This window comes from Panulirus ornatus, chromosome 17, assembly GCF_036320965.1.
Source record: "Panulirus ornatus isolate Po-2019 chromosome 17, ASM3632096v1, whole genome shotgun sequence".
In the NCBI taxonomy this organism is placed as follows: domain Eukaryota; kingdom Metazoa; phylum Arthropoda; class Malacostraca; order Decapoda; family Palinuridae; genus Panulirus; species Panulirus ornatus.
Window position 1 is genome coordinate 33,026,908 of NC_092240.1, and position 27,972 is coordinate 33,054,879.

Sequence of the window (27,972 nt, forward strand, 5' to 3'; positions counted from 1 at the left end):
GTTGGTGAGAAGAGAGTGAGTGAGCTTAGAAAGGAGACTTGTATGAAGAAGTTCCAGGAAAGATTGAGTGTAGAATTGTAAAAGTTGAGAGCAAATGAAGTGATGGGAGTGGGTGAGGATTGGGAGGAATTTAGGGAAGCAGTGATGGCATGTGTAAAAGATGCATATGTCATGCAAAAGGCAGGAGGTGGGCAGATTAAAAAGGGTAATGATTGTGGGATGAAGAAGAAAAGATGCTTGTGAAAGAGAAAAAAGAGGTGTTTGGGCAGTACTTACAAGGAAGGAGTGCAATTGAATGGGGGTTGTAGAAGAGAAAGTGGCAGGAGGTCAAGAGGAAGGTGCAGGAGTGAAAATGAGGGCAAATGAGTGTTTGGGTGAGAGAGTGTCAGTAAACTTGTGGGAGAATAAAAAGATGTTTTGGAAGGAGGCAGATAATGTGCAAAAACAAGAAAACAAATTGCGACATTTGTGAAGAGAGCAAAAGGGGAAGTGATAGCAGGAAGTGATGGAATGAGTATTTTGACGGATTGTTAAAAGTGTTTGATGAGAAAGTAGCAGATGTAGTGTATTTGGGTCGGGGTATTATGCAAAATGAGAGTTATGGAGTGATTTGGTGAAAGGAGAAGAGGTGGTGAAAGCCTTGCAGAAGATGAAAACCAGCTGTGCAATGGGATTAGATGGTATTGCAATTGTTTATTAAGAAAGAGGGTGACTGTGTTGTTGATTGGTTGGTAAAGATATTCATTGTATGTGTAGATTATGGTGAAGTGCCAGAGGATTGGCAGAACACATGTATATTGCCATTGTGTAAAGGCAAAGAGGGATAAAGGTGAATGTTGAGTATACTTGGAAAATTGTATGGGAGATTGTTGATTGAGAGGGTGAAGGCATGTACAGAACATCAGACTGGAGAGGAGCATTGTGGTTTAAGAAGTGGCAGAGGATGTATGTATTAGGTGTTTGCTTTGAAGTATGCATGAGAGAAATGCAGACTGCATACTCACCCCCTCTCCAAAACTCTTGCATATACCTCTGTTACCACCCCATCCATAAACAAAGTAAACAGCCACGGTGACACCACACACCCCCTGCTGAGGGTATTGATTGAGAGGGTAAAGGCATACACATTTATGGATCTGTAGAAGGCATATGATAAAGTTGAAAGAGATGCTTTGTGGAAGGTATTAAGAGTATATGGCTTGGGAGGTAAGTTGCTATAAGCAGTGAAAAGTTTTTACCAAGGATGTAAGGCATGTGTACAAGTAGGAAGAGAGGAAAGTGATTGGTTCCCAGTGAATGTTGATTTATGGCAGGGGTGCATGATGTCTCCATGGTTGTTTAATTTGTTTATGGATAGGGTGGTTAGGGAGGTGAATGCAAGAGTTGGAGAGAGGAGCAAGTTTGCAGTCTGTTGTGTGGATGAGAGGGTGTGGGAAGTGTCAGTTGTTGTTCACTGATAATACAGTGCTGGTGGCTGATTTGGATGAGAAACTGCAGAGGTTGGGTGACTGAGTTTGGTAAAGTGTGTGAAAGAAGGAAGTTGAGAGTAAATGCAAATAAGAGCAAGGTTATTAGGTTCAGTAGGGTTGAGGGACAAGTTAATTGGGAGGTAAGTTTGAATGGAGAAAAACTGGAGGAGGTGAAGTGCTTTAGATATCTGGGAGTGGACTTAGCAGCAGATGAAACCATGGAAGCAGAAGTGAGTCTCAGATTAGGGGATGGGGTGAAGGTTCTGGGAGCGTTGAAGAATGTGTGGAAGGCAAGAATGTTTTCTCGGAATGCAAAAATGGGGATGTTTGAAGTAATAGTGGTTCCAATAATGTTATATGGTTGTGGGGCATAGGCTGTAGATATGGTTGTGCAGAGGAGGGTGGATGTGACGGAAAGAAATGTTTGAGGACAATATGTAGTGTGAGGTGGTTTGATTGAGTAAGTAATGAAAGGGTAAGAGAGATGTGTGATGATAAAAAGAGTGTGGTTGAGAGAGCAAAAGAGGGTGTGTTAAAATGGTTTGGAAACATGAAGAGAATGAGTGAGGAAAGATTGACAAAGAGGATATATATATATATGTCATAGGTGGAGGGAGACCAAATTGGAGGTGGAAGGATGGAGTGAAAAAGATTTTGAGGCATTGGGGCCTGAACATACAGGAGGGTGAAAGGCATGTAAGGAATAAAGTGAATTGGAACAATGTGGTATACTGGGGTTGACGTGCTGTCATTGGATTGAACCAGGGCAATGTGAAGCTTCTGGGGTAAACCATGGAAAGGTCTGCGGGGCCTGGATGTGGAAAGAGAGCTGTGGTTTCGGTGCATTCCACATAACAGCTAGAGACTGAGTGTGAACAAATGTGGCCATTTTTGCCTGTTCCTCGTGCTACCTCACTATTTCGTATGTGGTGGGGTGGTGACGGGAATGGATGAAGGCAGTAGATATAAATATGTACATGTCTATACATCTGTGTATTTATTTATATGTATACGGTGAAATGTATATGTGTGTGTGGGCGTTTATGTATATACATGTGTATGTGGGTGGGTTGGGCCATTCCTCGTCTGTTTTCTTGCACTACATTGCTAATGCAGGAGACGGTGGATGATTATAATAGATATATTGTTTATATTTATTTATTTTGCTTTGTCGCTGTCTCCCGTGTTTCCGAGGTAGCGCAAGGAAACAGACGAAAGAAATGGCCCAACCCACCCCCATACACATGTATATACATACACGTCCACACACACAAATATACATACCTATACATCTCAATGTACACATATATATACACACACAGACATATACATATATACACATGTACATAATTCATACTGTCTGCCTTTATTTATTCCCATCACCACCTCGCCACACATGGAATAACATACTCCTCCCCCCCTCATGTGTGTGAGGTAGCACTAGGAAAAGACAACAAAGGCCCCATTCGTTCACACTCAGTCTCTAGCTGTCATGTAATAATGCCTGAAACCTCAGCTCCCTTTCCACATCCTGGCCCCACAGAACTTTCCATGGTTTACCCCAGATGCTTCACATGCCCTGATTCAATCCATTGACAGCACGTCGACCCCGGTACACCACATCGATCCAATTCACTCTATGCCATGCCCGCCTTTCACCCTCCTGCATGTTCAGGCCCCGATCACTCAAAATCTTTTTCACTCCATCTTTCCACCTCCAATTTGGTCTCCCACTTCTCCTCGTTCCCCCCACCTCCGACACATATATCCTCTCTGTCAATCTTTCCTCACTCATTCTCTCCATGTGCCCAAACCATTTCAAAACACCCTCTTCTGCTCTCTCTACCATGCTCTTTTTATTTCCACTCATCTCTCTTACCCTTACATTACTTACTCGATCAAACCACCTCACACCACATATTTTCCTCAAACATCTCATTTCCAGCACTTCCACCCTCCTGCGCACAACTCTATCCATAGCCCACGCCTCGCAATCATATAACATTGTTATATATATATATAAGGCATGTGTACGTGTAGGAAGAGAGGAAAGTGATTGGTTCTCAGTGAATGTAGGTTTGCGGCAGGGGTGTGTGATGTCTCCATGGTTGTTTAATTTGTTTATGGATGGGGTTGTTAGGGAGGTGAATGCAAGAGTTTTGGAAAGAGGGGCAAGTATGAAGTCTGTTGGGGATGAGAGAGCTTGGGAAGTGAGTCAGTTGTTGTTTGCTGATCATACAGTGCTGGTGGCTGATTCATGTGAGAAACTGCAGAAGCTGGTGACTGAGTTTGGTAAAGTGTGTGAAAGAAGAAAGTTGAGAGTAAATGTGAATAAGAGCAAGGTTATTAGGTACAGTAGGGTTGAGGGTCAAGTCAATTGGGAGGTAAGTTTGAATTGAGAAAAACTGGAGGAAGTAAAGTGTTTTAGATATCTGGGAGTGGATCTGGCAGCAGATGGAACCATGGAAGTGGAAGTGGATCATAGGATGGGGGAGGGGGCGAAAATTCTGGGAGCCTTGAAGAATGTGTGGAAGTCGAGAACATTATCTCGTAAAGCAAAAATGGGTATGTTTGAAGGAATAGTGGTTCCAGCAATGTTGTATGGTTGCGAGGCATGGGCTATGGATAGAGTTGTGCGCAGGAGGATGGATGTGCTGGAAATGAGATGTTTTAGGACAATGTGTGGTGTGAGGTGGTTTGATCGAGTAAGTAACGTAACAGTAAGAGAGATGTGTGTAAATAAAAAGAGCCTGGTTGAGAGAGCAGAAGAGGGTGTTTTGAAATGGTTTGGGCACATGGAGAGAATGAGTGAGGAAAGATTGACCAAGAGGATATATGTGTCGGAGGTGGAGGGAACGAGGAGAAGTGGGAGACCAAATTGGAGGTGGAAAGACGAAGTGAAAAAGATTTTGTGTGATCGGGGCCTGAACATGCAGGAGGGTGAAAGGAGGGCAAGGAATAGAGTGAATTGGATCGATGTGGTATACCGGGGTTGAGGTGCTGTCAGTGGATTGAATCAGGGCATGTGAAGCGTCTGGGGTAAACCATAGAAAGATGTGTAGGTATGTATATTTGCATGTGTGGACGTATGTATATACATGTGTATGGGGGTGGGTTGGGCCATTTCTTTCGTCTGTTTCCTTGCGCTACCTCGCAAACGCGGGAGACCGACAAAGCAAAAATATATATATATATATATATATATATATATATATATATATATATATATATATATATATATATCCCTGGGGATAGGGGAGAAAGAATACTTCCCACGCATTCCTCATGTGTCATAGAAGGCGACTAAAGGGGACGGGAGCGGGGGGCAAGAAACCCTCCCCTCCTTGTATTTTAACTTTCTAAAAGGGGAAACAGAAGAAGGAGTCACGCGAGGAGTGCTCATCCTCCTCGAAGGCTCAGATTGGGGTGTCTAAATGTGTGTGGATGTAACCAAGATGAGATAGGTAGTATGTTTGAGGAAAGGAACCTGGATGTTTTGGCTCTGAGTGAAACTAAGCTCAAGGGTAAAGGGGAAGAGTGGTTTGGGAATGTCTTGGGAGTAAAGTCAGGGGTTAGTGAGAGGACAAGAGCAAGGGAAGGAGTAGCACTACTCCTGAATCAGGAGTTGTGGGAGTATGTGATAGAGTGTAAGAAAGTAAATTCTAGCTTGATATGGGTAAAACTGAAAGGTGATGGAGAGAGATGGGTGATTATTGGTGCATATGCACCTGGGCATGAGAAGAAAGATCATGAGAGGCAAGTGTTTTGGGAGCAGCTGAATGAGTGTGTTAGTGGTTTTGATGCACAAGACCGGGTTATAGTGATGGGTGATTTGAATGCAAAGGTGAGTAATCAGGCAGTTGAGGGAATAATTGGTATACATGGAGTGTTCAGTGTTGTAAATGGAAATGGTGAAGAGCTTGTAAATTTATGTGCTGAAAAAGGACTGGTGATTGGGAATACCTGGTTTAAAAAGCGAGATGTACATAAGTATACGTATGTAAGTAGGAGAGATGGCCAGAGAGCGTTATTGGATTACGTGTTAATTGATAGACGCACGAAAGAGAGACTTTTGGATGTTAATGTGCTGAGAGGTGCAACTGGAGGGATGTCTGATCATTATCTTTTGGAGGCGAAGGTGAATTCACGATTGTAAAGGTTTTCAGAAAAGAAGAGAGAATGTTGGGGTGAAGAGAGTGGTGAGAGTAAGTGAGCTTGGGAAGGAGACTTGTGTGAGGAAGTACCAGGAGAGACTGAGTACAGAATGGAAAAAGGTGAGAACAAAGGAGGTAAGGGGAGTGGGGGAGGAATGGGATGTATTTAGAGAAGCAGTGATGGCTTGCGCAAAAGATGCTTGTGGCATGAGAAGCATGGGAGGTGGGTTGATTAGAAAAGGTAGTGAGTGGTGGGATGAAGAAGTAAGATTATTAGTGAAAGAGAAGAGAGAGTCATTTGGACAATTTTTGCAGGGAAAAAATGCAAATGAGTGGGAGAGGTATAAAAGAAAGAGGCGGGAGGTCAAGAGAAAGGTGCAAGAGGTGAAAAAGAGGGCAAATGAGAGTTGGGGTGAGAGAATATCATTAAATTTCAGGGAGAATAAAAAGATGTTTTGGAAGGAGATAAATAAAGTGCGTAAGACAAGGGAGCAAATGGGACTTCAGTGAAGGGGGCTAATGGGGAGGTGATAACAAGTAGTGGTGATGTGAGAAGGAGATGGAGTGAGTATTTTGAAGGTTTGTTGAATGTGTTTGATGATCGAGTGGCAGATATAGGGTGTTTTGGTCGAGGTGGTGTGCAAAGTGAGAGGGTTAGGGAAAATGATTTGGTAAACAGAGAAGAGGTAGTAAAAGCTTTGCAGAAGATGAAAGCCGGCAAGGCAGTAGGTTTGGATGGTATTGCAGTGGAATTTATTAAAAAAGGGGGTGACTGTATTGTTGACTGGTTGGTAAGGTTATTTGATGTATGTATGACTCATGGTGAGGTGCCTGAGGATTGGCAGAATGCTTGCATAGTGCCATTGTACAAAGCCAAAGGGGATAAGAGTGAGTGCTCAAATTACAGAGGTATAAGTTTGTTGAGTATTCCTGGTAAATTATATGGGAGGGTATTGATTGAGAGGGTGAAGGCATGTACAGAGCATCAGATTGGGGATGAGCAGTGTGGTTTCAGAAGTGGTAAAGGATGTGTGGATCAGGTGTTTGCTTTGAAGAATGTATGTGAGAAATTCTTAGAAAAACAAATGGATATGTATGTAGCATTTATGGATCTGGAGAAGGCATATGATAGAGTTGATAGAGATGCTCTGTGGAAGGCTTTAAGAATATATGGTGTGGGAGGCAAGTTGTTAGAAGCAGTGAAAAGTTTTTATCGAGGATGTAAGGCATGTGTACGTGTAGGAAGAGAGGAAAGTGATTGGTTCTCAGTGAATGTAGGTTTGCGGCAGGGGTGTGTGATGTCTCCATGGTTGTTTAATTTGTTTGTGGATGGGGTTGTTAGGGAGGTGAATGCAAGAGTTTTGGAAAGAGGGACAAGTATGCAGTCTGTTGTGGATGAGAGAGCTTGGGAAGAGAGTCAGTTGTTGTTCGCTGATGATACAGCGCTGGTGACTGATTCATGTAAGAAACTGCAGAAGCTGGTGACTGAGTTTGGTATAGTGTGTGAAAGAAGAAAGTTAAGAGTAAATGTGAATAAGAGCAAGGTTATTAGGTACACTAGGGTTGAGGGTCAAGTCAATTGGGAGGTAAGTTTGAATGGAGAAAAACTGGAGGAAGTGAAGTGTTTTAGATATCTGGGAGTGGATCTGGCAGCGGATTGAACCATGGAAGTGGAAGTGAATCATAGGGTGGGGAGGGGGTGAAAATTCTGGGAGTGTTGAAGAATGTTTGGAAGTCGAGAACATTATCTCGAAAAGCAAAAATGGGTATGTTTGAAGGAATAGTGGTTCCAACAATGTTGTATGGTTGCAAGGCATGGGCTATGGATAGAGTTGTGCGCAGGAGGGTGGATGTGCTGGAAATGAGATGTTTGTGGACAATATGTGGTGTGAGGTGGTTTGATCGAGTAAGTAATGTAAGGGTAAGAGAGATGTGTGGAAATAAAAAGGGTGTGGTTGAGAGAGCAGAAGAGGGTGTTTTGAAATGGTTTGGTCACATGGAGAGAATGAGTGAGGAAAGATTGACAAAGAGGATATATGTGTCAGAGGTGGAGGGAACGAGAAGTGGGAGACCAAATTGGAGGTGGAAAGATGGAGTGAAAAAGATTTTGAGTGATCGGGGCCTGAACATGCAGGAGGGTGAAAGGCGTGCAAGGAATAGAGTGAATTGGAACGATGTGGTATACCGGGGTTGACGTGCTGTCAATGGATTTGAACCAGGGCATGTGAAGCGTCTGGGGTAAACCATGGAAAGTTGTGTGGGGCCTGGATGTGGAAAGGGAGCTGTGGTTTCGGTGCATTATTACATGACAGCTAGAGACCGAGTGTGAATGAATGGGGCCTTTGGTGTCTTTTCCTAGCACTACCTCGTAGACATGAGGGGGGATGGGATTGTTATTCCATGTGTGGCGGGGTGGCAATGGGAACAAATAAAGGCAGACTATGAATTATGAACATGTGTATATATGTATATGTCTGTGTGTGTATATATATATGTGTACATTGAGATGTTTGGTATGTATATTTGCGTGTGTGGACGTGTATATATATACATGTATATGAGGGCGGGTTGGGCCATTCTTTCGTCTGTTTCCTTGCGCTACCTCACTAACGCGGGAGACACCGACAAAGCAAAATAATAATAAAAAAATATATATTTATTTTTATTTTATTTTGCTTTGTCGCTGTCTCCCGCGTTTGCGAGGTAGCGCAAGGAAACAGACAAAAGAAATGGCCCAACCCACCCCCATCCATATGTATATACACACACGTCCACACACGCAAATATACATACCTATACATCTCAATGCACACATATATATACACACACAGACACATACATATATACCCATGCACACAATTCACACTGTGCCTTTATTCATTCCCATCGCCACCTCGCCACAAATGGAATACCATCCCCCTCCCCCCTCATGTGTGCGGGTTAGCACTAGGAAAAGACAACAAAGGCCTCATTCGTTCACACTCAGTCTCTAGCTGTCATGCAATAATGCCCGAAACCACAGCTCCCTTTCCACATCCTGGCCCCACACAGCTTTCCATGGTTTACCCCAGACGCTTCACATGCCCTGATTCAATCCACTGACAGCACGTCAACCCCGGTATACCACATCGATCCAATTCACTCTATTCCTTGCCCGCCTTTTACCCTCTTGCATGTTCAGGCCCCAATCACTCAAAATCTTTTTCACTCCATCTTTCCACCTCCAATTTGGTCTCCCATTTTTCCTCGTTCCCTCCACCTCTGACACATATATCCTCTTGGTCAATCTTTCCTCACTCATTCTCTTCATGTGCCCAAACCATTTCAAAACACCCTCTTCTGCTCTCTCAACCACGCTCTTTTTATTTCCACACATCTCTCTTACCCTTACATTACTTACTCGATCAAACCACCTCACACCACACATTGTCCTCAAACATCTCATTTCCAGCACATCCACCCTCCTGCACATAACTCTATCCATAGCCCACGCCTCACAACCATACAACATTGTTGGAACCACTATTCCTTCAAACATACCCATTTTTGCTTTCCGAGATAATGTTCTCGACTTCCACACATTCTTCAAGGCTCCCAGGATTTTCGCCCCCTCCCCCACCCTATGATTCACTTCCACTTCCATGGTTCCATCCGCTGCCAGATCCACTCCCAGATATCTAAAACACTTTACTTCCTCCAGTTTTTCTCCATTCAAACTTACCTCCCAATTGACTTGACCCTCAACCCTAGTGTACCTAATTTTTAACCTTGCTCTTATTCACATTTACTCTTGACTTTCTTCTTTCACACACTTTACCAAACTCAGTCACCAGCTTCTGCAGTTTCTCACATGAATCAGCCACCAGCACTGTATCATCAGCAAACAACAACTGACTCACTTCCCAAGCTCTCTCATCCACAACAGACTTCATTCTTGCCCCTCTTTCCAAAACTCTTGCATTCACCTCCCTAACAACCCCATCCATAAACAAATTAAACATATATATATATATATATATATATATATATATATATATATATATATATATATATATATATATATATATATATATGTATATATTTATTTTCTTTTAAACTATTCGCCATTTCCTGCGCCAGCGAGGTAGCATTAAGAACAGAGGACCGGGCCCCTGAGGGAACATCCTCACCTAGCCCCGCTCTCTGTTCCTTCTTTTGGAAAATTAAGGAAAAAAAAAAGAAAAAAAACGAGAGGGGAGGGTTTCCAACCCCCCGCTCCCTCCCCTTTTAGTCGCCTTCTACGACACGCAAGGTATACGTGGGCAGTATTCTTTCTCCCCTATCCCCAGGGATATATATATATATAATATATATATTAATATATATATCCACACTGCTGCAGCCCAAGTGGGACCTTTTAAAAGTCCTAGACAATTTTCGGATTAAAGGTTTTCTGGTAATTAGTTCCTCAATATCATGTGAAGCCTATTTTCGTCATAGCCTTAGTTCTGATATACAGTTAGTGAAATATTTGCAGTGTTTGCCCAGTAAGTCTTCTTTTTAATGTTGATAATTAGGGATGAGACCAGTCCATAGATTCCTAGATTAAACTGCTAAATATATACATAGTCCTGTTGTCTTTAAATCAGAGAATTCTTTTAAGAGATTAGCCCAGTAAGTCTTCTTTTTAATGTTGATAATTAGGGATGAGACCAGTCCATAGATTCCTAGATTAAACTGCTAAATATATACATAGTCCTGTTGTCTTTAAATCAGAGAATTCTTTTAAGAGATTAGCCCTTTTTGCCTAGTAAAACTTCACTGTCTTTTGGAAATCAGACTTCTCAAGGGGAAAATATATGTCTTTGTCCAGGAATCTTTGAAACCCCATTCACTGAGAAACATCTCTATTTGGATTGAGACACTCATCCCTCAAGCTAGAACACTTAATGTGAGGAAGGTAACCTCTGCCGTAGCCTTTCTTAGAAACCTTACATTGAAGGAAATCAACAGAAGATATTATTGGCATTTATTGAACACTTTCTTCAAACAGTTCCTCAGTATAGACATTATGGATCTTCCCAGCATGATGCAGGGTCCATCTTTCAGGAGAGTTGGTTGCTTGTGTACCTCTAGATTACCTGTAGAAGGTATTTTCTTCAACTCTTGGATGCTATCTTTTTATCTGAATTTTATGTAGGCCCTCTTCCTTCTCGTAAATATTCTCTCATTGGTCAGGGGACAGAGTGGCAGAAAAAAATGTAGGTTTTATAGTTTATAATACCATTCTCTGGTGATTTCTGAAGAATTTTTAGTTTTGGTACCCTCTCTTATTTTCTCTTCTTTCTCTTTGAAAAACCTTTCTCCTTGCTGATGGTGACCACTTTTGAGTTAACATGTGCGTGCAATCTGTGAATTTTGAGGCGCCAAGCAGATCAGTTCTTGGAGTAAGTGGGTTAGTCTCTTGACTGGTTGAAGGTGGGACCAACACAAGCATGCTTTCACTACCTGGGGTAAGTGGATAACTGTGTACTGTATGAGGAAAGCTAGCATTGTCCTACCAATTTTAGATGGTCCTAGCCTGTTAGATAAGCAAGAACAATAGCATTAGTCATAGGACACTGACCTGGAGAGAAACATTTTTTCATCTTCATGCCTACATTAAGAATTTATCCATGCAGCATTTAAGATATGATTTTTTTTTCAAATAAACTTAAGGGAAGATATGTAAAATGAAAAGAGCGTGATTGAGAGAGCAGAAGAGGGTGTTTTGAAATGGTTTGGGCACATGGAGAGAATGAGTGAGGAAAGATTGACCAAGAGGATATATGTGTCGGAGGTGGAGGGAACGAGGAGAAGAGGGAGACCAAATTGGAGGTGGAAAGATGGAGTGAAAAAGATTTTGTGTGATCGGGGCCTGAACATGCAGGAGGGTGAAAGGAGGGCAAGGAATAGAGTGAATTGGAGCGATGTGGTATACCGGGGTTGACGTGCTGTCAGTGGATTGAATCGGGGCATGTGAAGCGTCTGGGGTAAATCATGGAAAGCTGTGTAGGTATGTATATTTGCGTGTATGGACGTATGTATATACATGTGTATGGGGGTGGGTTGGGCCATTTCTTTCGTCTGTTTCCTTGCGCTACCTCGCAAACGCGGGAGACAGCGACAAAAAAAAAAAAAAAGAAAAAAAATGTAAAATGATCATTAAGAAAAAGAAAAATGTGGGGGGGGGGGGGCATATGGGTCACATATCAAAGGTGGGAACTAACCAGTAATGGCTGTCAGGGCCTGGGACTAGTAAACAAATATGGAAAGGAAATGGATGATAAGGGTGAGAAGACAGAGAGATAATTGATTCACTAGAAAGAAAATAAAGGAGGGAATATACAGAGGATTAGAAAATAAACAAAAGACTAGAAATCCCCACCTACCCACGTTAGCAAAGTAGTTCTTGGAGGAGATGAATAAAGGCCACATCCATTCATATCTGTTCTCAAGCTGTCATGTGTAATGCAATAGAACCACTGCTCCCTTGCCACAGCCAAGCCTCACAGAACTTTCCAAGGTTTAGAACCACTGCTCCCTTGCCACAGCCAAGCCTCACAGAACTTTCCAAGGTTTATCCTGGATACTTCATATGGTCTGGTTCAGTTCACAGACAGCAGGTCTACCCCAGTATACCACATCCTTCAATTCCCTGTATCCTGTGCACGCCCTTTATGCTCCTACATGTTCAGGACTTGATTGCTCAAAGTCTTTTTCACTCATCCTTCCATCTCCAGCTTGGTCCCTCCACTTCTGACACATATCCTCTTTGTCAACCTTCCCTCACTCATCCTCTCCATATGTCCAAACCATTTCCTTGTCTGCATTCTCTACCACACTCTTTTATTACCACTCAACTCTCCTACCCTTTCATTACTTAATCAAACCACTTCACACCTCAAATTGTCCTCAAACATTATACTTCTAACACCTCCAGTCTCCATACAGTGTTATCTGTAGCTCATTCCTGGCTTCCATATATTATTAGGGCTACTATTCCTTCAATCACACCCATTTTTGCTCTCTCAGGTAACATTCTCTTTTCCCACATTCTTCAGTGCTCCCAGGACCTTTGCCCCTCCCCCACCCTATGACTCACTTACCTCCACTTCCATGATTCCATTCTCTGCCATGTCCACTCCCAGATGTATAAAATATTTCACTTCCTCAAAGTTTTTTCCATTCAAACTCGCATCCCAACTAACCTGTCCCTCAATCCTACTAAACCTAATAATCTTGCTTATATTTCCGTTCACTCTAAACTTTCTTCTGTCACAAAGTCTTCCAGACTCAGTCACCAACTTCTGTAATTTCTCACTCAAATCTACCACCAGTGCTGTATCATCAGGAAATAATAACTGACTCACTTCCCAGACCCTCTTATCATCCCTTCTCTAAGACCCTTGCCTTTACCTCCCTTACTATACTATCCATGAACAAATTGAACAACCATGGTGGCATCACACACCTCTACCACCGACCAACCTCCACTTGGAACCATTCGCCCTCCTCCCCTCCCACTTGTGCACAACCCTTCCACTCTTCATAAAAACTTCTAATAGCTTCTAGCAACTTTTCTCCCACACTGTATATTCTTAAGACATTACTCAAAGCATCTCTATCAACCCTGTTATATGCCTTCTCCAGATTCATGAATGCCACATACAAAGTCATTTGTTTTTCTTTGTATTTCTCACACATTCTTTAAAGCAAACACCTGATCCATGCTCCTTTACCATGTCTGAAGCCACACTGCTCCTCCCCAATCTGATGCTCTATAAGTGCCTTCACCCTCTCAGTCAGTGCCCTCCAATACAAATTACCGGGTATACTAAGAAAAAGTATACCTCTCTATTTACAACACTCACCTTTATCCTCCTTGCCTTTATGCAGTGGCACTATGCATGCATTCTGCAAATCCTCAGGCATCTCACCATGATTCATAGATGTATTAAAAATCCTTACCAACCAATCAACAACACAGTTACCCCGTTTCGTAATAGATTCAACAGCAACTCCATCCACTCCAGCTGCCTTACCACATTTAATCTTATGCAAGGCTTTCACCACCTCTTCTTTCTTCACCAATCCACTCTCGATGACTCTCACTTCGTATAGCACCCTGACCAAAATGCCTTACATCTGCCACTCTGTCATCAAACACATTAAACATTCCTACAAAATACTCACTCCATGTCCTCCTCACTTCATCAATACCTGTTATCGCTTCTCCTTTTACCCTCTTCACCGATGTTCCCATTTACTTTCTTGTCTTTCGAACATTATTTGCCTTCTTCCAAAACATCGTATTCTCCCCAAAGTAAACTAATGCATGCTCACCCCAACTCATATTTGCCCTCTTTTTCAACCCCTGCACCTTTCTCTTGACCCCTGCTGCTTTCTCTTATACATTTTCCAGTCATCTGCATTTTTTCTGTAAGTACTACCTAAATGCCTGTCTTTTCTCTTTCACTTTACTTCATCCCACCACTCACTACCCTTTCTAATCTGCCCACCTCCCACCTTTCTCATGCCACATGCATCTTTTCCACATGCCAACTCTGCTTCCCGAAATACATCCCATTCCTCACCCATTCCCCTCTCATTATTTACTCTCACCTTTTGGCATTCAACACTGAATCTCTCCTGGTACTTACTCACGCATGTCTCCTTTCCAAGCTCACTTACTAGATCTAACCACTCTCTTCTCCCCAACATTCTCTCTTCATTTTAAAAACCTCAACAAATCTTCACCTTCACAAGATAGTGATCAGACATCTCTCCAGCTACCCCTCTCAGCACATTAACATACAAAATCTCTTATATCTGCCTATCAATTAACATGTAATCCAGTAGTGCCCTTTGACCATCTCTCCTACTCACATATGTATACTTATGTATATCTCTCTTTTTAAACCAGGTATTCCCAATCACCAGTCTTTTTTAGCACACAAATCCACAAGCTTTTTACCATTTCCATTCAAAACAGTGAATACCCCAGTTATACATTCAGTAGCCACATTACTCACCTTTGCATTTATATTGCCCATCACTAATACTCAGTCTCGTGCACCAAAGCTACTGACACACTCACTCATCTGCTCCCAAAACACTTGCCTCTCATGATCTTTCTTCTCATGACCAGGTTCATAAGCACCATTAATCACCCATCTCTCTCCATCCACTTTCAGTTTTACCTACACTCTATCACACACTCCCACACCTCCTGCTTCAGGAGTAATGCTACTCCTTCCTTAGATCTTGTCCTCTCACCAACCCCTGACTTTACTCCTAAGACTTTTACAAACCATTCTTCTCCTTTACCCTTGAGCTTCAGTTCACTGAGAGCCAGAACATCCAGGTTTCTCTCCTCAAACATACTACCTACCACTCCTTTCTTCTTATCTTGGTTACATCCACACACTTTCAGACACCCCAATCTGAGCCTTCAAGGAGGATGAGCACTCCCAGCTTGACTCCTTCTCTTTCTCCTTTTAGAAATTGAAATACAGGGAGGGAAGCATTTTCAGCCCCCTGCTCCTGCCCCCTTAGTCACCTTCTATGACACGCTGGGAATATGGGGGAAGTTTTCTTTCTCCTCTATCCCCAGGCATTTCAGATAAGGGATACTCTACCTGTATGCAATTTCTGATGATAGCTGACACAAGTCTGAAATGTCACGAGGTGAAACATCATAACTCGAAGCCCCTCTGTACTATAGTCATTTTAAACTTGTTACCCTTAATTCTGTAAATGAAAACCTAGATATTTAGAATCTGGTACCTTGTCAAACCACTCATACTTCTCTAACCTAACATCACTCTAGTAAGACCACCTCTTGAATATGCATCCAGTTGTAGTTCTCAAATTATAAGAAAGGTGAAGAAATGGAACAAGTACAAAAATAGGCAACAAAACTAATTCCATCATGTAGAAACCTGGCATATTAGGGGAGGTTAGAAAGATTAGATTTTTTCTCCTTAAAAAGTTCAGACTTTGCAGTGACATTCAAAAGAATACAGTTACTAGAAGTAGAATATAACTTAAAGATATGTAATGCTGACATTGGAGAAATTTTTTTTTGCAGATAGATATCTTGCTCATTGATTAGTTAGATTTTCCATCAGTTTAGCTGAATTTTGAATTAATGCAGGAAAAAATATACCTCCCCATTTATTCCTTGTTATCATGCTTGACCCTTAGAATGATTGAAGTGTGGCAGAGGGTGTAATTATGCATTACGATTTTATTGTAGGATCTTCCATTTGTTTTCTTTTGAATTCTATGCAGGCTTACTTCACCAGTACTTTTTCTTTTTTTCTTTCATTCTTCTTGTCAGCAGTTGCTATAAGAGGGTGGGGAGGGAGCCTTCTTACTGTTCTCTCCTTATCTAATCCATTTATGACAGCAACTGTTGTTGTTTCTTCCATGGTGATGCTCATCTCTTTTATACAATTACAGTAGAGATTGAACCTCTTTAATCTGACAGCCTTTGGACTTGGCCATTGCCAGACAACAAAAAATGCCAAGAACCCCCTTACATTATGTAAATATATTCCCAACCCCTAGTCTTGCTGGCTCATTCTACATACATATTGATGTGTTACCAAAGGTAGAACAAAGCTTAAAATAGGATAACATTTATTTTATTTATTTATTTATTTTGCTTTGTCGCTGTCTCCCGCGTTTGCAAGGTAGCGCAAGGAAACAGACGAAAGAAATGGCCCAACCCATCCCCATACACATGTATATACATACACATCTACACACGCAAATACACACACCTATACATCTCAATGTACACATATATATACACACACAGACATATACATGTATACACATGTACATAATACATACTGTCTGCCTTTATTTATTCCCATCGCCACCTCGCCACACATGGAATAACATCCCCCTCCCCCCTCGTGTGTGCGAGGTAGCGCTAGGAAAAGACAACAAAGGCCCCATTCGTTCACACTCAGTCTCTAGCTGTCATGTAATAATGCCCGAAATCACAGGTCCCTTTCCACATCCAGGCCCCACAGAACTTTCCATGGTTTACCCCAGATGCTTCACATGCCCTGATTCAATCCACTGACAGCACGTCAACCCCAGTATACCACATCGATCCAATTCAATCTATTCCTTGCCCGCCTTTCACCCTCCAGCATGTTCAGGCCCCGATCACTCAAAATCTTTTTCACTCCATCTTTCCACCTCCAATTTGGTCTCCCACTTCTCCTTGTTCCCTCCACCTCTGACACATATATCCTCTTGGTCAATCTTTCCTCACTCATTCTCTCCTTGTGCCCAAACCATTTCAAAACACCCTCTTCTGCTCTCTCAACCACGCTCTTTTTATTTCCACACATCTCTCTTACCCTTACATTACTTACTCAATCAAACCACCTCACACCACATATTGTCCTCAAACATCACATTTCCAGCACATCCACCCTCCTGTGCACAACTTTATCCATAGCCCACGCCTCACAACCATACAACATTGTTGGAACCACTATTCCTTCAAACATAGCCATTTTTGCTTTCCGAGATTATGTTCTCGACTTCCAAACATTCTTCAAGGCTCCCATTAAATCTTTCGAACAAGGTTTTTATTGGTACATCAATTTGCATCAGAAGTATCCCCAGATAGAGACTCCTTAATATCTTGGGGAAGATTTTTTTGTGGCCTATGATGCCAATACAGGGCAGATTCTTTAGGATGACACTTGTTATGGGACTAGGTTTTCCACTGCCACTAACTGTGCAAATTCATCTACAAGCTTTGTCACAGCTTTGTGACTTGTAATGTAACTAATGACCATAGGTTGGTAGTTGGCTTTGTCACTGTTGTTGTTTTGTTGTCGTCAAGACAGCCAGCCTGCGCTGCATCAGTCCCAGACAGGCAGCCAGCTTATACACTTTCATCCTGTATGTATTGCTATTGGTTGTTTGATAGGAAATTGGAGTTTTTATCAATTCTTTTAATATGATCTTACACTACAAGCTTGCATGTCAGCACGATGCTTTGCTCTGTATATACTATATGCTGAAATTCCATGTCTCCACCTAGATTTGTGTAGCCATCCTTGCTGATATTCACAGTCATAGTCTAGCTTTATTTCTCTATGACAAACTTTGGCCTGCTCGATAAGCATCTTCCCAGAAATGCTTACACATTCATTGCCTCAGAGCTTAAGCCACTTTACAAGTTTTCAAAAACTTTAAACTTTTCTGGCTCTCATTTTCAGCAAAACACTGAATATACAAAATTAACAGGGCTGCTAATTAGCTTGGCTGCAGTGTAAACAGATTTTGGAGCCTTACCGCTGCTGACATTGCCAGCTTGGTGGCAGATCCACAAACTAATAGTGGCAGATTGAAAACATGCCAGACTATGGGAGTTGTCGGATCACAGAGCACTGGATTAGAGAGGTACAACCTGTACTCTTTCAATGAATAGTAGATCACATGAGTTTGCTGTAAGGAATTGTTGCACGTCTCTCTCTCTCTCTCTCTCTCTCTCTCTCTCTCTCTCTCTCTCTCTCTCTCATTGGTAATGACCCATCTGCAGGAAGCTGTGGATATGAAGCAAGTTGAGGCACTGCAGCTAGAGAAAAAACAGAGGACCCATGTCAATGACCAGAGTGATGCTGCAGCATCCTTCATCCATCAAGACCCAAGTGGTTTGTTTTCTCAGGTGCGTTCTGATATTCTGGCTTTCATCACTTGCTAGTTTTTGTTTGTTTACATAGATGTTTATGAAATATCTTTGGGTTAGGCCATGTTTGTCACTTGAAATCTACATTGCACTATTATTATTATTGTTATTAACTGATAATGATAATAATGATAAGGATAATAAGAATAATGATGATCATGATAATCTTTAAATTTCTTTCATACTTGTTCACTATTTTTTGGATTAGAAAGGTGGTGCCGAGAACGGATGAAGAAGTGGCTTCATTCTCTCGCATTCATTCTCTAGTTGTCATGTATGATAGTTATTATTATTTTCTAGTAGTAGTGGTGGTAGTTGTAGCTTTTTTCCATACATGATTGCCATTTCCTGCATTAACAAGGTTACACCAGGAACAGACAAAGAAAGGCCACATCCACTCGCATCCATTCCCTAACTGTCATTTGTAATGCACCAGAACCACAGCTCCCTATCCACAACCAGGCTCCACAGACCTCTCAGTGGTTTACCTTAGAGGCTTCACATACCCTGGTTCAGTCCATTGACAACATGTCGACTCCAGTATACCACGTCATTCCAGTTCACCCTATCCCATGCTTGTCTTTCACCCTCCTGCATGTTAAATCCCAATTCGCTCTATCCCATGCTTGTCTTCCACCCTCCTGCATGTTAAATCCCCGATCGCTCAAAATATTTTTCACTCCATCCTTCCATCTCCAATTTGGTCACACCATTCTCCTTGTTCGTTCCACTTCTGACACAGATATCCTCTTTATCAACCTTTCCTCAACTCTTTCTCTCTATATGTCCAAACTGTTTCGCCACACCCTATTCTGCTTTCTCTACCACACTCTTTTTATTACCAAATATCTCTCTTACCCTTGTATTACTCACTCAATCAGTACTTTAGTGTTTATTTTATTATTATCTCTGGGGATGGTAGAAAGAATGCTGTTAATGTATATCTTACCTGTCATAGAAAGTGACAAAGAGGAATAGCAGCAGGAGATCTGGAAATCCTCCCCTTCTTTATCATTGTTTTTAGAATTAGGAATAAAGGAAGGATCTGAATGAGGTTTTTCTCTGAAGACACATTTATTAAGGCATCAAACAGTTAAGTTGGGAATGTTGAAATGTGCATGGATGTAACCCAGATAAGGAAAAAAATTGGTAAGTGATGGGAGGAACCTGTGTGGTCTGGGTTTAAGTGAAACTGTGTTAAATGGGATGTTCAGGAATAATGTTTTGGTTGATGTGAGGAGAAAAAAAAGAAAAAGGAAGAGTAGCACTTTTGATGAACAAGGAGCAATACTCTGCTTAAAGAGCATAAGGAAATGAGTTCAAGATTCTTGTGGGTTAGAATGAAGATAAAGTATGAAAGATTTACATAAAAAAGACAGACAACAGAAGGCCTGATTACTCCACGACTGGGTTGTCTGGTAAAAAAGAAAATGTAATTCATGTCATTATTTATTAAATTATTTATATATATAAGTATATATACATATATAAGTATATGTATGTAAGTAGGAGAGATGGCCAGAGAGCGTTATTGGATTACGTGTTAATTGATAGGCGCGCGAAAGAGAGACTTTTGGATGTTAATGTGCTGAGAGGTGCAACTGGAGGGATGTCTGGTCATTATCTTGTGGTGGCGAAGGTGAAGATTTGTGGGGGTTTTCAGAAAAGAAAAGAGAATGTTGGGGTGAAGAGAGTGGTGAGAGTAAGTGAGCTTGGGAAGGAGACTTGTGTGAAGAAGTACCAGGAGAGAATGAGCACAGAATGGAAAAAGGTGAGAACAAAGGACATAAGGGGAGTGGGGGAGGAATGGGATGTATTTAGGGAAGCAGTGATGGCTTACGCAAAACATGCTTGTGGCATGAGAAGCGTGGGAGGTGGGCAGATTAGAAAGGGTAGTGAGTGGTGGGATGAAGAAGTAAGATTGTTAGTGAAAGAGAAGAGAGAGGCTTTTGGACGATTTTTGCAGGGAAAAAATGCAAATGAGCGGGAGATGTATAAAAGAAAGAGGCGGGAGGTCAAGAGAAAGGTGCAAGAGGTGAAAAAGAGGGCAAATGAGAGTTGAGGTGAGAGAGTATCAGTAAATTTTAGGGAGAATAAAAAGATGTTTTAGAAGGAGGTAAATAATGTACATAAGGGAATCAATGGGAACTTTAGTGAAGGGGGCTAATGGGGAGATGATAACAAGTAATGGTGATGTGAGGAGATGGAGTGAGTATTTTGAAGGTTTGTTGAATGTGTTTAATGATATAGTGGCAGATATAGGGTGTCTTGGTAGAGGTGGTGTGCAAAGTGACAGGGTTAGGGAGAATGATTTAGTAAACAGAGGAGAGGTATTAAAAGCTTTGCGGAAGATGAAAGCTGGCAAGACAGCGGGTTTGGATGGTATTGCAGTGGAATTTATTAAAAAGGGGGTGACTGTATTGTTGACTGGTTGGTAAGGTTATTTAATGTATATATGACTCATGGTGAGGTGCCTGTGGATTGGCAGAATGCATGCTAATGCCATTGTACAAAGGCAAAGGGGATAAAAGTGAGTGCTCAAATTACAGAGGTATAAGTTTGTTGAGTATTCCTGGGAAATTATATCGGAGGGTATTGATTAAGAGGGTGAAGGCATGTACAGAGCATCAGATTGGGGAAGAGCAGTGTGGTTTCAGAAGCGGTAGAGGATGTGTGGATCAGGTGTTTGCTTTGAAGAATGTATGTGAGAAATAACTTAGAAAAGCAAATGGATTTGTATGTAGCATTTATGGATCTGGAGAAGGCATATGATAGAGTTGATAGAGATGCTCTGTGGAAGGTATTAAGAATATGGTGTGGGAGGCAAGTTGTTAGAAGCATTGAAAAATTTTTATCGAAGATGTAAGTCATGTGTAAGTGTAGGAAGAGAGGGAAGTGATTGGTTCTCTGTGAATGTAGGTTTGCAGGATGTGTGATGTGTGATGTCTCCATGGTTGTTTAATTTGTTTATGGATGGGGTTGTTAGGGAGGTGAATGCAAGAGTTTGGAAAGAGGGGCAAGTAGGCAGTCTGTTGTGGATGAGAGAGCTTGGGAAGTGAGTCAGTTGTTGTTCGTTGATGATACAGCGCTGGTGGCTGATTTGTGTGAGAAACTGCAGAAGCTGGTGACTGAGTTTGGTAAAGTGTGTGAAAGAAGAAAGCTGAGAGTAAATTTGAATAAGAGCAAGGTTATTAGGTACAGTAGGGTTGAGGGACAAGTCAATTGGGAGGTAAGTTTGAATGGAGAAAAACTGGAGGAAGTGAAGTGTTTTAGATATCTGGGAGTGGATTTGGCAGTGGATGGAACCATGGAAGCGGAAGTGAATCATAGGGTGGGGGAGGGGGTGAAAGTTCTGGGAGCGTTGAAGAATGTGTGGAAGTCAAGAACATTATCTCGGAAAGCAAAAATGGGGATGTTTGAAGGAATAGTGGTTCTAACAATGTTATATGGTTGCGAGCTGTGGGCTATAGATAAAGTTGTGCGAAGGAGGGTGGATGTGCTGGAAATGAGATATTTGAGGACAATATGTGGTGTGAGGTGGTTTGATCGAGTAAGCAATAATAGGGTAAGAGAGATGTGTGGTAATAAAAAGAGTGTGGTTGAAAGAGCAGAAGAGAGTGTTTTGAAATGGTTTGGGCACATAGAGAGAATGAGTGAGGAAAGATTGACCAAGAGGATATATGTGTCAGAGGTGGAAGGAACAAGGAGAAGTGGGAGACCAAATTGGAGGTGGAAAGATGGAGTGAAAAAGATTTTGAGTGATTGGGGCCTGAACATGCAGGAGGGTGAAAGGCATGCAAGGAATAGAGTGAATTGGAACGATGTGGTATACTGGGGTCGACGTGCTGTCAATGGATTGAACCAGGGCATGTGAAGCATCTGGAGTAAACCATGGAAAGTTCTATGGGGCCTGGATGTGGAAAGGGAGCTGTGGTTTCGGTGCATTATTACATGACAGCTAGAGACTGAGTGTGAACAAATGTGGCCTCTGTTGTCTTTTCCTAGCGCAACCTCGCACACATAAGGGGGAGGGGGGTTTTTATTGCATGTGTGGCGGGGTTGCGATGGGAAAGAATAAAGGCAGCCAGTATGAATTATGTACTTTTTTTTTTTTCTGCTGTCTACCGCGTTTGCGAGGTACCGCAAGGAAACAGACGAAAGAAATGGCCCAACCCACCCCCATACACATGTATATACATACGTCCACACACGCAAATATACATACCTACACAGCTTTCCGTGGTTTACCCCAGACGCTTCACATGCCCTGATTCAATCCACTGACAGCACGTCAACCCCGGTATACCACATCGATCCAATTCACTCTATTCCTTGCCCTCCTTTCACCCTCCTGCATGTTCAGGCCCCGATCACACAAAATCTTTTTCACTCCATCTTTCCACCTCCAATTTGGTCTCCCACTTCTCCTCGTTCCCTCCACCTCCAACACATATATCCTCTTGGTCAATCTTTCCTCACTCATTCTCTCCATGTGCCCAAACCATTTCAAAACACCCTCTTCTGCTCTCTCAACCACGCTCTTTTTATTTCCACACATCTCTCTTACCCTCACGTTACTTACTCGATCAAACCACCTCACACCACACATTGTCCTCAAACATCTCATTTCCAGCACATCCATCCTCCTGCGCACAACTCTATCCATAGCCCATGCCTCGCAACCATACATCATTGTTGGAACCACTATTCCTTCAAACATACCCATTTTTGCTTTCCGAGATAATGTTCTCGACTTCCACACATTCTTCAAGGCTCCCAGGATTTTCGCCCCCTCCCCCACCCTATGATCCACTTCCGCTTCCATGGTTCCATCCGCTGCCAGATCCACCCCCAGATATCTAAAACACTTTACTTCCTCCAGTTTTTCTCCATTCAAACTTACCTCCCAATTGACTTGACCCTCAACCCTACTGTACCTAATTACCTTGCTCTTATTCACATTTACTCTTAACTTTCTTCTTTCACACACTTTACCAAACTCAGTCACCAGCTTCTGCAGTTTCTCACATGAATCAGCCACCAGCGCTATATCATCAGCGAACAACAACTGACTCACTTCCCAAGCTCTTTCATCCACAACAGACTTCATTTTTGCCCCTCTTTCCAAAACTCTTGCATTCACTTCCCTAACAACCCTATCCATAAACAAATTAAACAACCATGGAGACATCACACACCCCTGCCGCAAACCTACATTCACTGAGAGCCAATCACTTTCCTCTCCTCCTACACGTACACATGCCTTACATCCTTGATAAAAACTTTTCACTGCTTCTAACAACTTGCCTCCCACACCATATATTCTTAATACCTTCCACAGAGCATCTCTGTCAACTCTATCATATGCCTTCTCCATATATATATATATATATATATTTATATATATATATATATATATATATATATATATATTTTTTTTTTTTTTTTTTTTTTTTTTTTTTTTTTTTTTTTTTTTTTTTGTCGCTGTCTCCCGCGTTTGCGAGGTAGCGCAAGGAAACAGACGAAAGAAACGGCCCAACCCCCCCCATACACATGTACATACACACGTCCACACACGGAAATATACATACCTACACAGCTTTCCATGGTTTACCCTGGACGCTTCACATGCCTTGATTCAATCCACTGACAGCACGTCAACCCCTGTATACCACATCGCTCCAATTCACTCTATTCCTTGCCCTCCTTTCACCCTCCTGCATGTTCAGGCCCCGATCACACAAAATCCTTTTCACTCCATCTTTCCACCTCCAATTTGGTCTCCCTCTTCTCCTCGTTCCCTCCACCTCCGACACATATATCCTCTTGGTCAATCTTTCCTCACTCATTCTCTCCATGTGCCCAAACCGTTTCAAAACACCCTCTTCTGCTCTCTCAACCACGCTCTTTTTATTTCCACACATCTCTCTTACCCTTACGTTACTTACTCGATCAAACCACCTCACACCACACATTGTCCTCAAACATCTCATTTCCAGCACATCCATCCTCCTGCGCACAACTCTATCCATAGCCCACGCCTCGCAACCATACAACATTGTTGGAACTACTATTCCTTCAAACATACCCATTTTTGCTTTCCGGGATAATGTTCTCGACTTCCACACATTTTTCAAGCCTCCCAAAATTTTCGCCCCCTCCCCCACCCTATGATCCACTTCCGCTTCCATGGTTCCATCCGCTGACAGATCCACTCCCAGATATCTAAAACACTTCACTTCCTCCAGTTTTTCACCATTCAAACTCACCTCCCAATTGACTTGACCCTCAACCCTACTGTACCTAATAACCTTGCTCTTATTCATATTTACTCTTAACTTTCTTCTTCCACACACTTTACCAAACTCCGTCACCAGCTTCTGCAGTTTCTCACATGAATCCGCCACCAGCGCTGTATCATCAGCGAACAACAACTGACTCACTTCCCAAGCTCTCTCATCCCCAACAGACTTCATACTTGCCCCTCTTTCCAAGACTCTTGCATTTACCTCCCTAACAACCCCATCCATAAACAAATTAAACAACCATGGAGACATCACACACCCCTGCCGCAAACCTACATTCACTGAGAACCAATCACTTTCCTCTCTTCCTACACGTACACATGCCTTACATCCTCGATAAAAACTTTTCACTGCTTCTAACAACTTGCCTCCCACACCATATATTCTTAATACCTTCCACAGAGCATCTCTATCAACTCTATCATATGCCTTCTCCAGATCCATAAATGCTACATACAAATCCATTTGCTTTTCTAAGTATTTCTCACATACATTCTTCAAAGCAAACACCTGATCCACACATCCTCTACCACTTCTGAAACCACACTGCTCTTCCCCAATCTGATGCTCTGTACATGCCTTCACCCTCTCAATCAATACCCTCCCATATAATTTACCAGGAATACTCAACAAACTTATACCTCTGTAATTTGAGCACTCACTCTTATCCCCTTTGCCTTTGTACAATGGCACTATGCACGCATTCCGCCAATCCTCAGGCACCTCACCATGAGTCATACATACATTAAATAACCTTACCAACCAGTCAACAATACAGTCACCCCCTTTTTTAATAAATTCCACTGCAGTACCATCCAAACCTGCTGCCTTGCCGGCTTTCATCTTCCGCAAAGCTTTTACTACCTCTTCTCTGTTTACCAAATCATTTTCCCTAACCCTCTCACTTTGCACACCACCTCGACCCAAACACCCTATATCTGCCACTCTGTCATCAGACACATTCAACAAACCTTCAAAATACTCATTCCATCTCCTTCTCACATCACCACTACAAAACAGAGAACAACATCAAGGAGACAGTTATCCTAAAGATGCTAAAAAGAATCCTACAGCAGACAGAAAATCTGAAGATAGTGAAGTGGAATCTCCTGTAGATTCCTTGTTTTCAGATATTGATAAAGGCATCCAAGTAGAAGTTGAAAAAGTTAAGAGAAGAAGATCCACCATATGTCGTGGTTATATGTCCAGCCACAGCATTGGAGGGAGGCGGTCTCTCTCTGCTACTTTTAGTTTACTAAGTCTTGAAGACCAAATTAGTAAAATTGATGAGAGACTACCCTGGGCTTCAAAAGTGAGCAAACTTGTTGACATTAGCATCAGAGAGGCGCTGCGAAGGCTTGAGATACATCTTCCTGGAAACGAGTGTGTTGCAGATTTGAGGATGGACTTGCTGACAAAATTTGAAAACTTAGCTCGACAAATAGCATTTAAGATTGTTGATTATCCCAAGGTTTTGGAGGCTGCATTACCAAACACATCGTCATATGCAGAGGAGGTTAAAGAAAGCACCAATAGAATAAGAGCTTATAAGAAGATGACGAAAGAGTTGGAACAAGAATACAGGAACTGGAAAGTCCTAATGAAGGAAAGGAAGCTGGCCTGTCAGACTGCTGAGAGAAAATACAGTGAAGCCAAATCAGGAGAAAAAAAAATTGAAGACAATCAAACCAATCAGCTAACTTCTGTGCAGAGGAATATTTTGTCCAGTCATCCAAATTATCATCATTATATACAGGAAATACAGATGGTGTGTGAAAAAGCAGTTTTGATGTTCCAAGAAGTGAGGCTTGCAACAAATGCAGTGTCATGTTTAATCACATCATCTACACTTCTAGCAGAGAGTTGCTATGCTTCTCTTGAGGAGTTGAGCTTTGGATACTTGAAAAAACATCCTATTAAAACAAGTCTGACATCATTACTACAGAAAAGTCATACTGGCACTACAAAAGTTTGTGAACCTTGATAATTGATTTGTGCCCTTTGAGATGTGTTAATGTGTTGACCAGCAGTTAATGTCACTGGCAAACCAGACTTCATGAGCCATATTTCACAATGCAGACTTCATCATATAAGATGACTTGACGTGATTATGGGAATTTGGTGTATAGAAATGACTTCTTCATAGCATTATTTACCTATCTGGCATACTGTCTCAGTCTCTCTCTAGGATATGTGATTACAATAAACTATTTCTGTTCTTAATCATCTTGGTGTTATATCTGTGCATAGGGTTCTTTATTTTTTGTAAAGCTTTAATTTTTTTGCTTATGAACTTGATTTGGTTGTTCTGTTAACGTTGCATTTAAGGCCTTAAAATTTTCATAGTTTGTTATTTTCCATAGCTTGATTTTTTGCAAAATTTTCCACCTTTATGTCCACCCAAACACTACTGGATTTTAGAAGTTTACTTACTGTTATATTTAGCATATTGCTGCTAGTTTAAGGTTGCATTGATACATCAGCAATGTCATGAGATTAAGATTTTGTCTTAAGAGTTTATGTTTAGCATGTTTCCATGTACAGAGATGGGAAATTCATAAGAATCATGTGTATCATATACTAGGTTTAAGTGTGACAACTGTAAATAAAATTATTTTTTTGTACTTGGAGTATATACATTAGACATGTGAGCTGAGAGATTGCTTTCCTCTGTGTTGACAATATTCACAATGGTTACAAGTAGGTGAGTGAAACCAAGAAAAATAAAGAAAAGATTATATCGACCAACATAAAACCAATCATAACATGACAACCAGTGACCAATTGCTTGCTTACCATGCTCATGCCATTCCAGCATGGGTATGATATGGGATATAAATTTTTCATACATGTTGTTAATCAAGACCTATCTATGATTTATAAAAAGTACTTTCTCTGTAAAAGTTTTGTCAGAAATATATTTCAGAGGTATGGTTTTTCACAGAGTAGGCACCTTCAGCATTTGGAGACAATTGTGCTTGATTTATGCTATGTATAGGGAGTGATGTGGTATACCAGGGTCGATGTGCTGTCAGTGGATTGAACCAGGGCATGTGAAGCGTCTGGGGTAAACCATGGAAAGTTTTGTGGGGCCTGTATGTGGAAAGGGAGCTGTGGTTTTGGTGCATTATACATGACAGCTAGAGACTGAGTGTGAACGAATGTGGCCTTTGTTGTCTTTTCCTATTGCTACTTCACATGCATGTGGGGGAAGGGAGTGTCATTTCATGTGTGGCAGGGTGGCAACGGGAATGAATAAAGCCAGCAAGTATGAATTATGTACATGTGCATATATATAT

At 41.7% G+C, this 27,972-nt stretch overlaps 2 protein-coding genes across 3 annotated transcripts in view; both read left to right on the forward strand.

Annotated features, from left to right (window-relative positions):
- Positions 1–27,972, forward strand: part of LOC139754664 (uncharacterized) — a 337,643-nt gene that overhangs the window by 171,292 nt on the left and 138,379 nt on the right. The window contains exon 3 of one of the 2 annotated variants that reach the window (XM_071672209.1): positions 18,222–18,347. The exons of the other annotated variant lie outside the window; for it this stretch is intronic. Coding sequence (XP_071528310.1) covers positions 18,222–18,347 — 126 coding nt within the window. The remainder of the gene's footprint in view (positions 1–18,221; positions 18,348–27,972) is intronic. 2 annotated transcript variants of the gene reach the window in all.
- Positions 19,481–27,972, forward strand: LOC139754829 (uncharacterized). Its single transcript, XM_071672695.1, has 2 exons — positions 19,481–19,517; positions 25,630–27,972. The coding sequence occupies exons 1-2, from the start codon at positions 19,481–19,483 to the stop codon at positions 26,655–26,657; spliced, it is 1,065 nt and encodes a 354-aa protein (XP_071528796.1). The 3' UTR covers positions 26,658–27,972.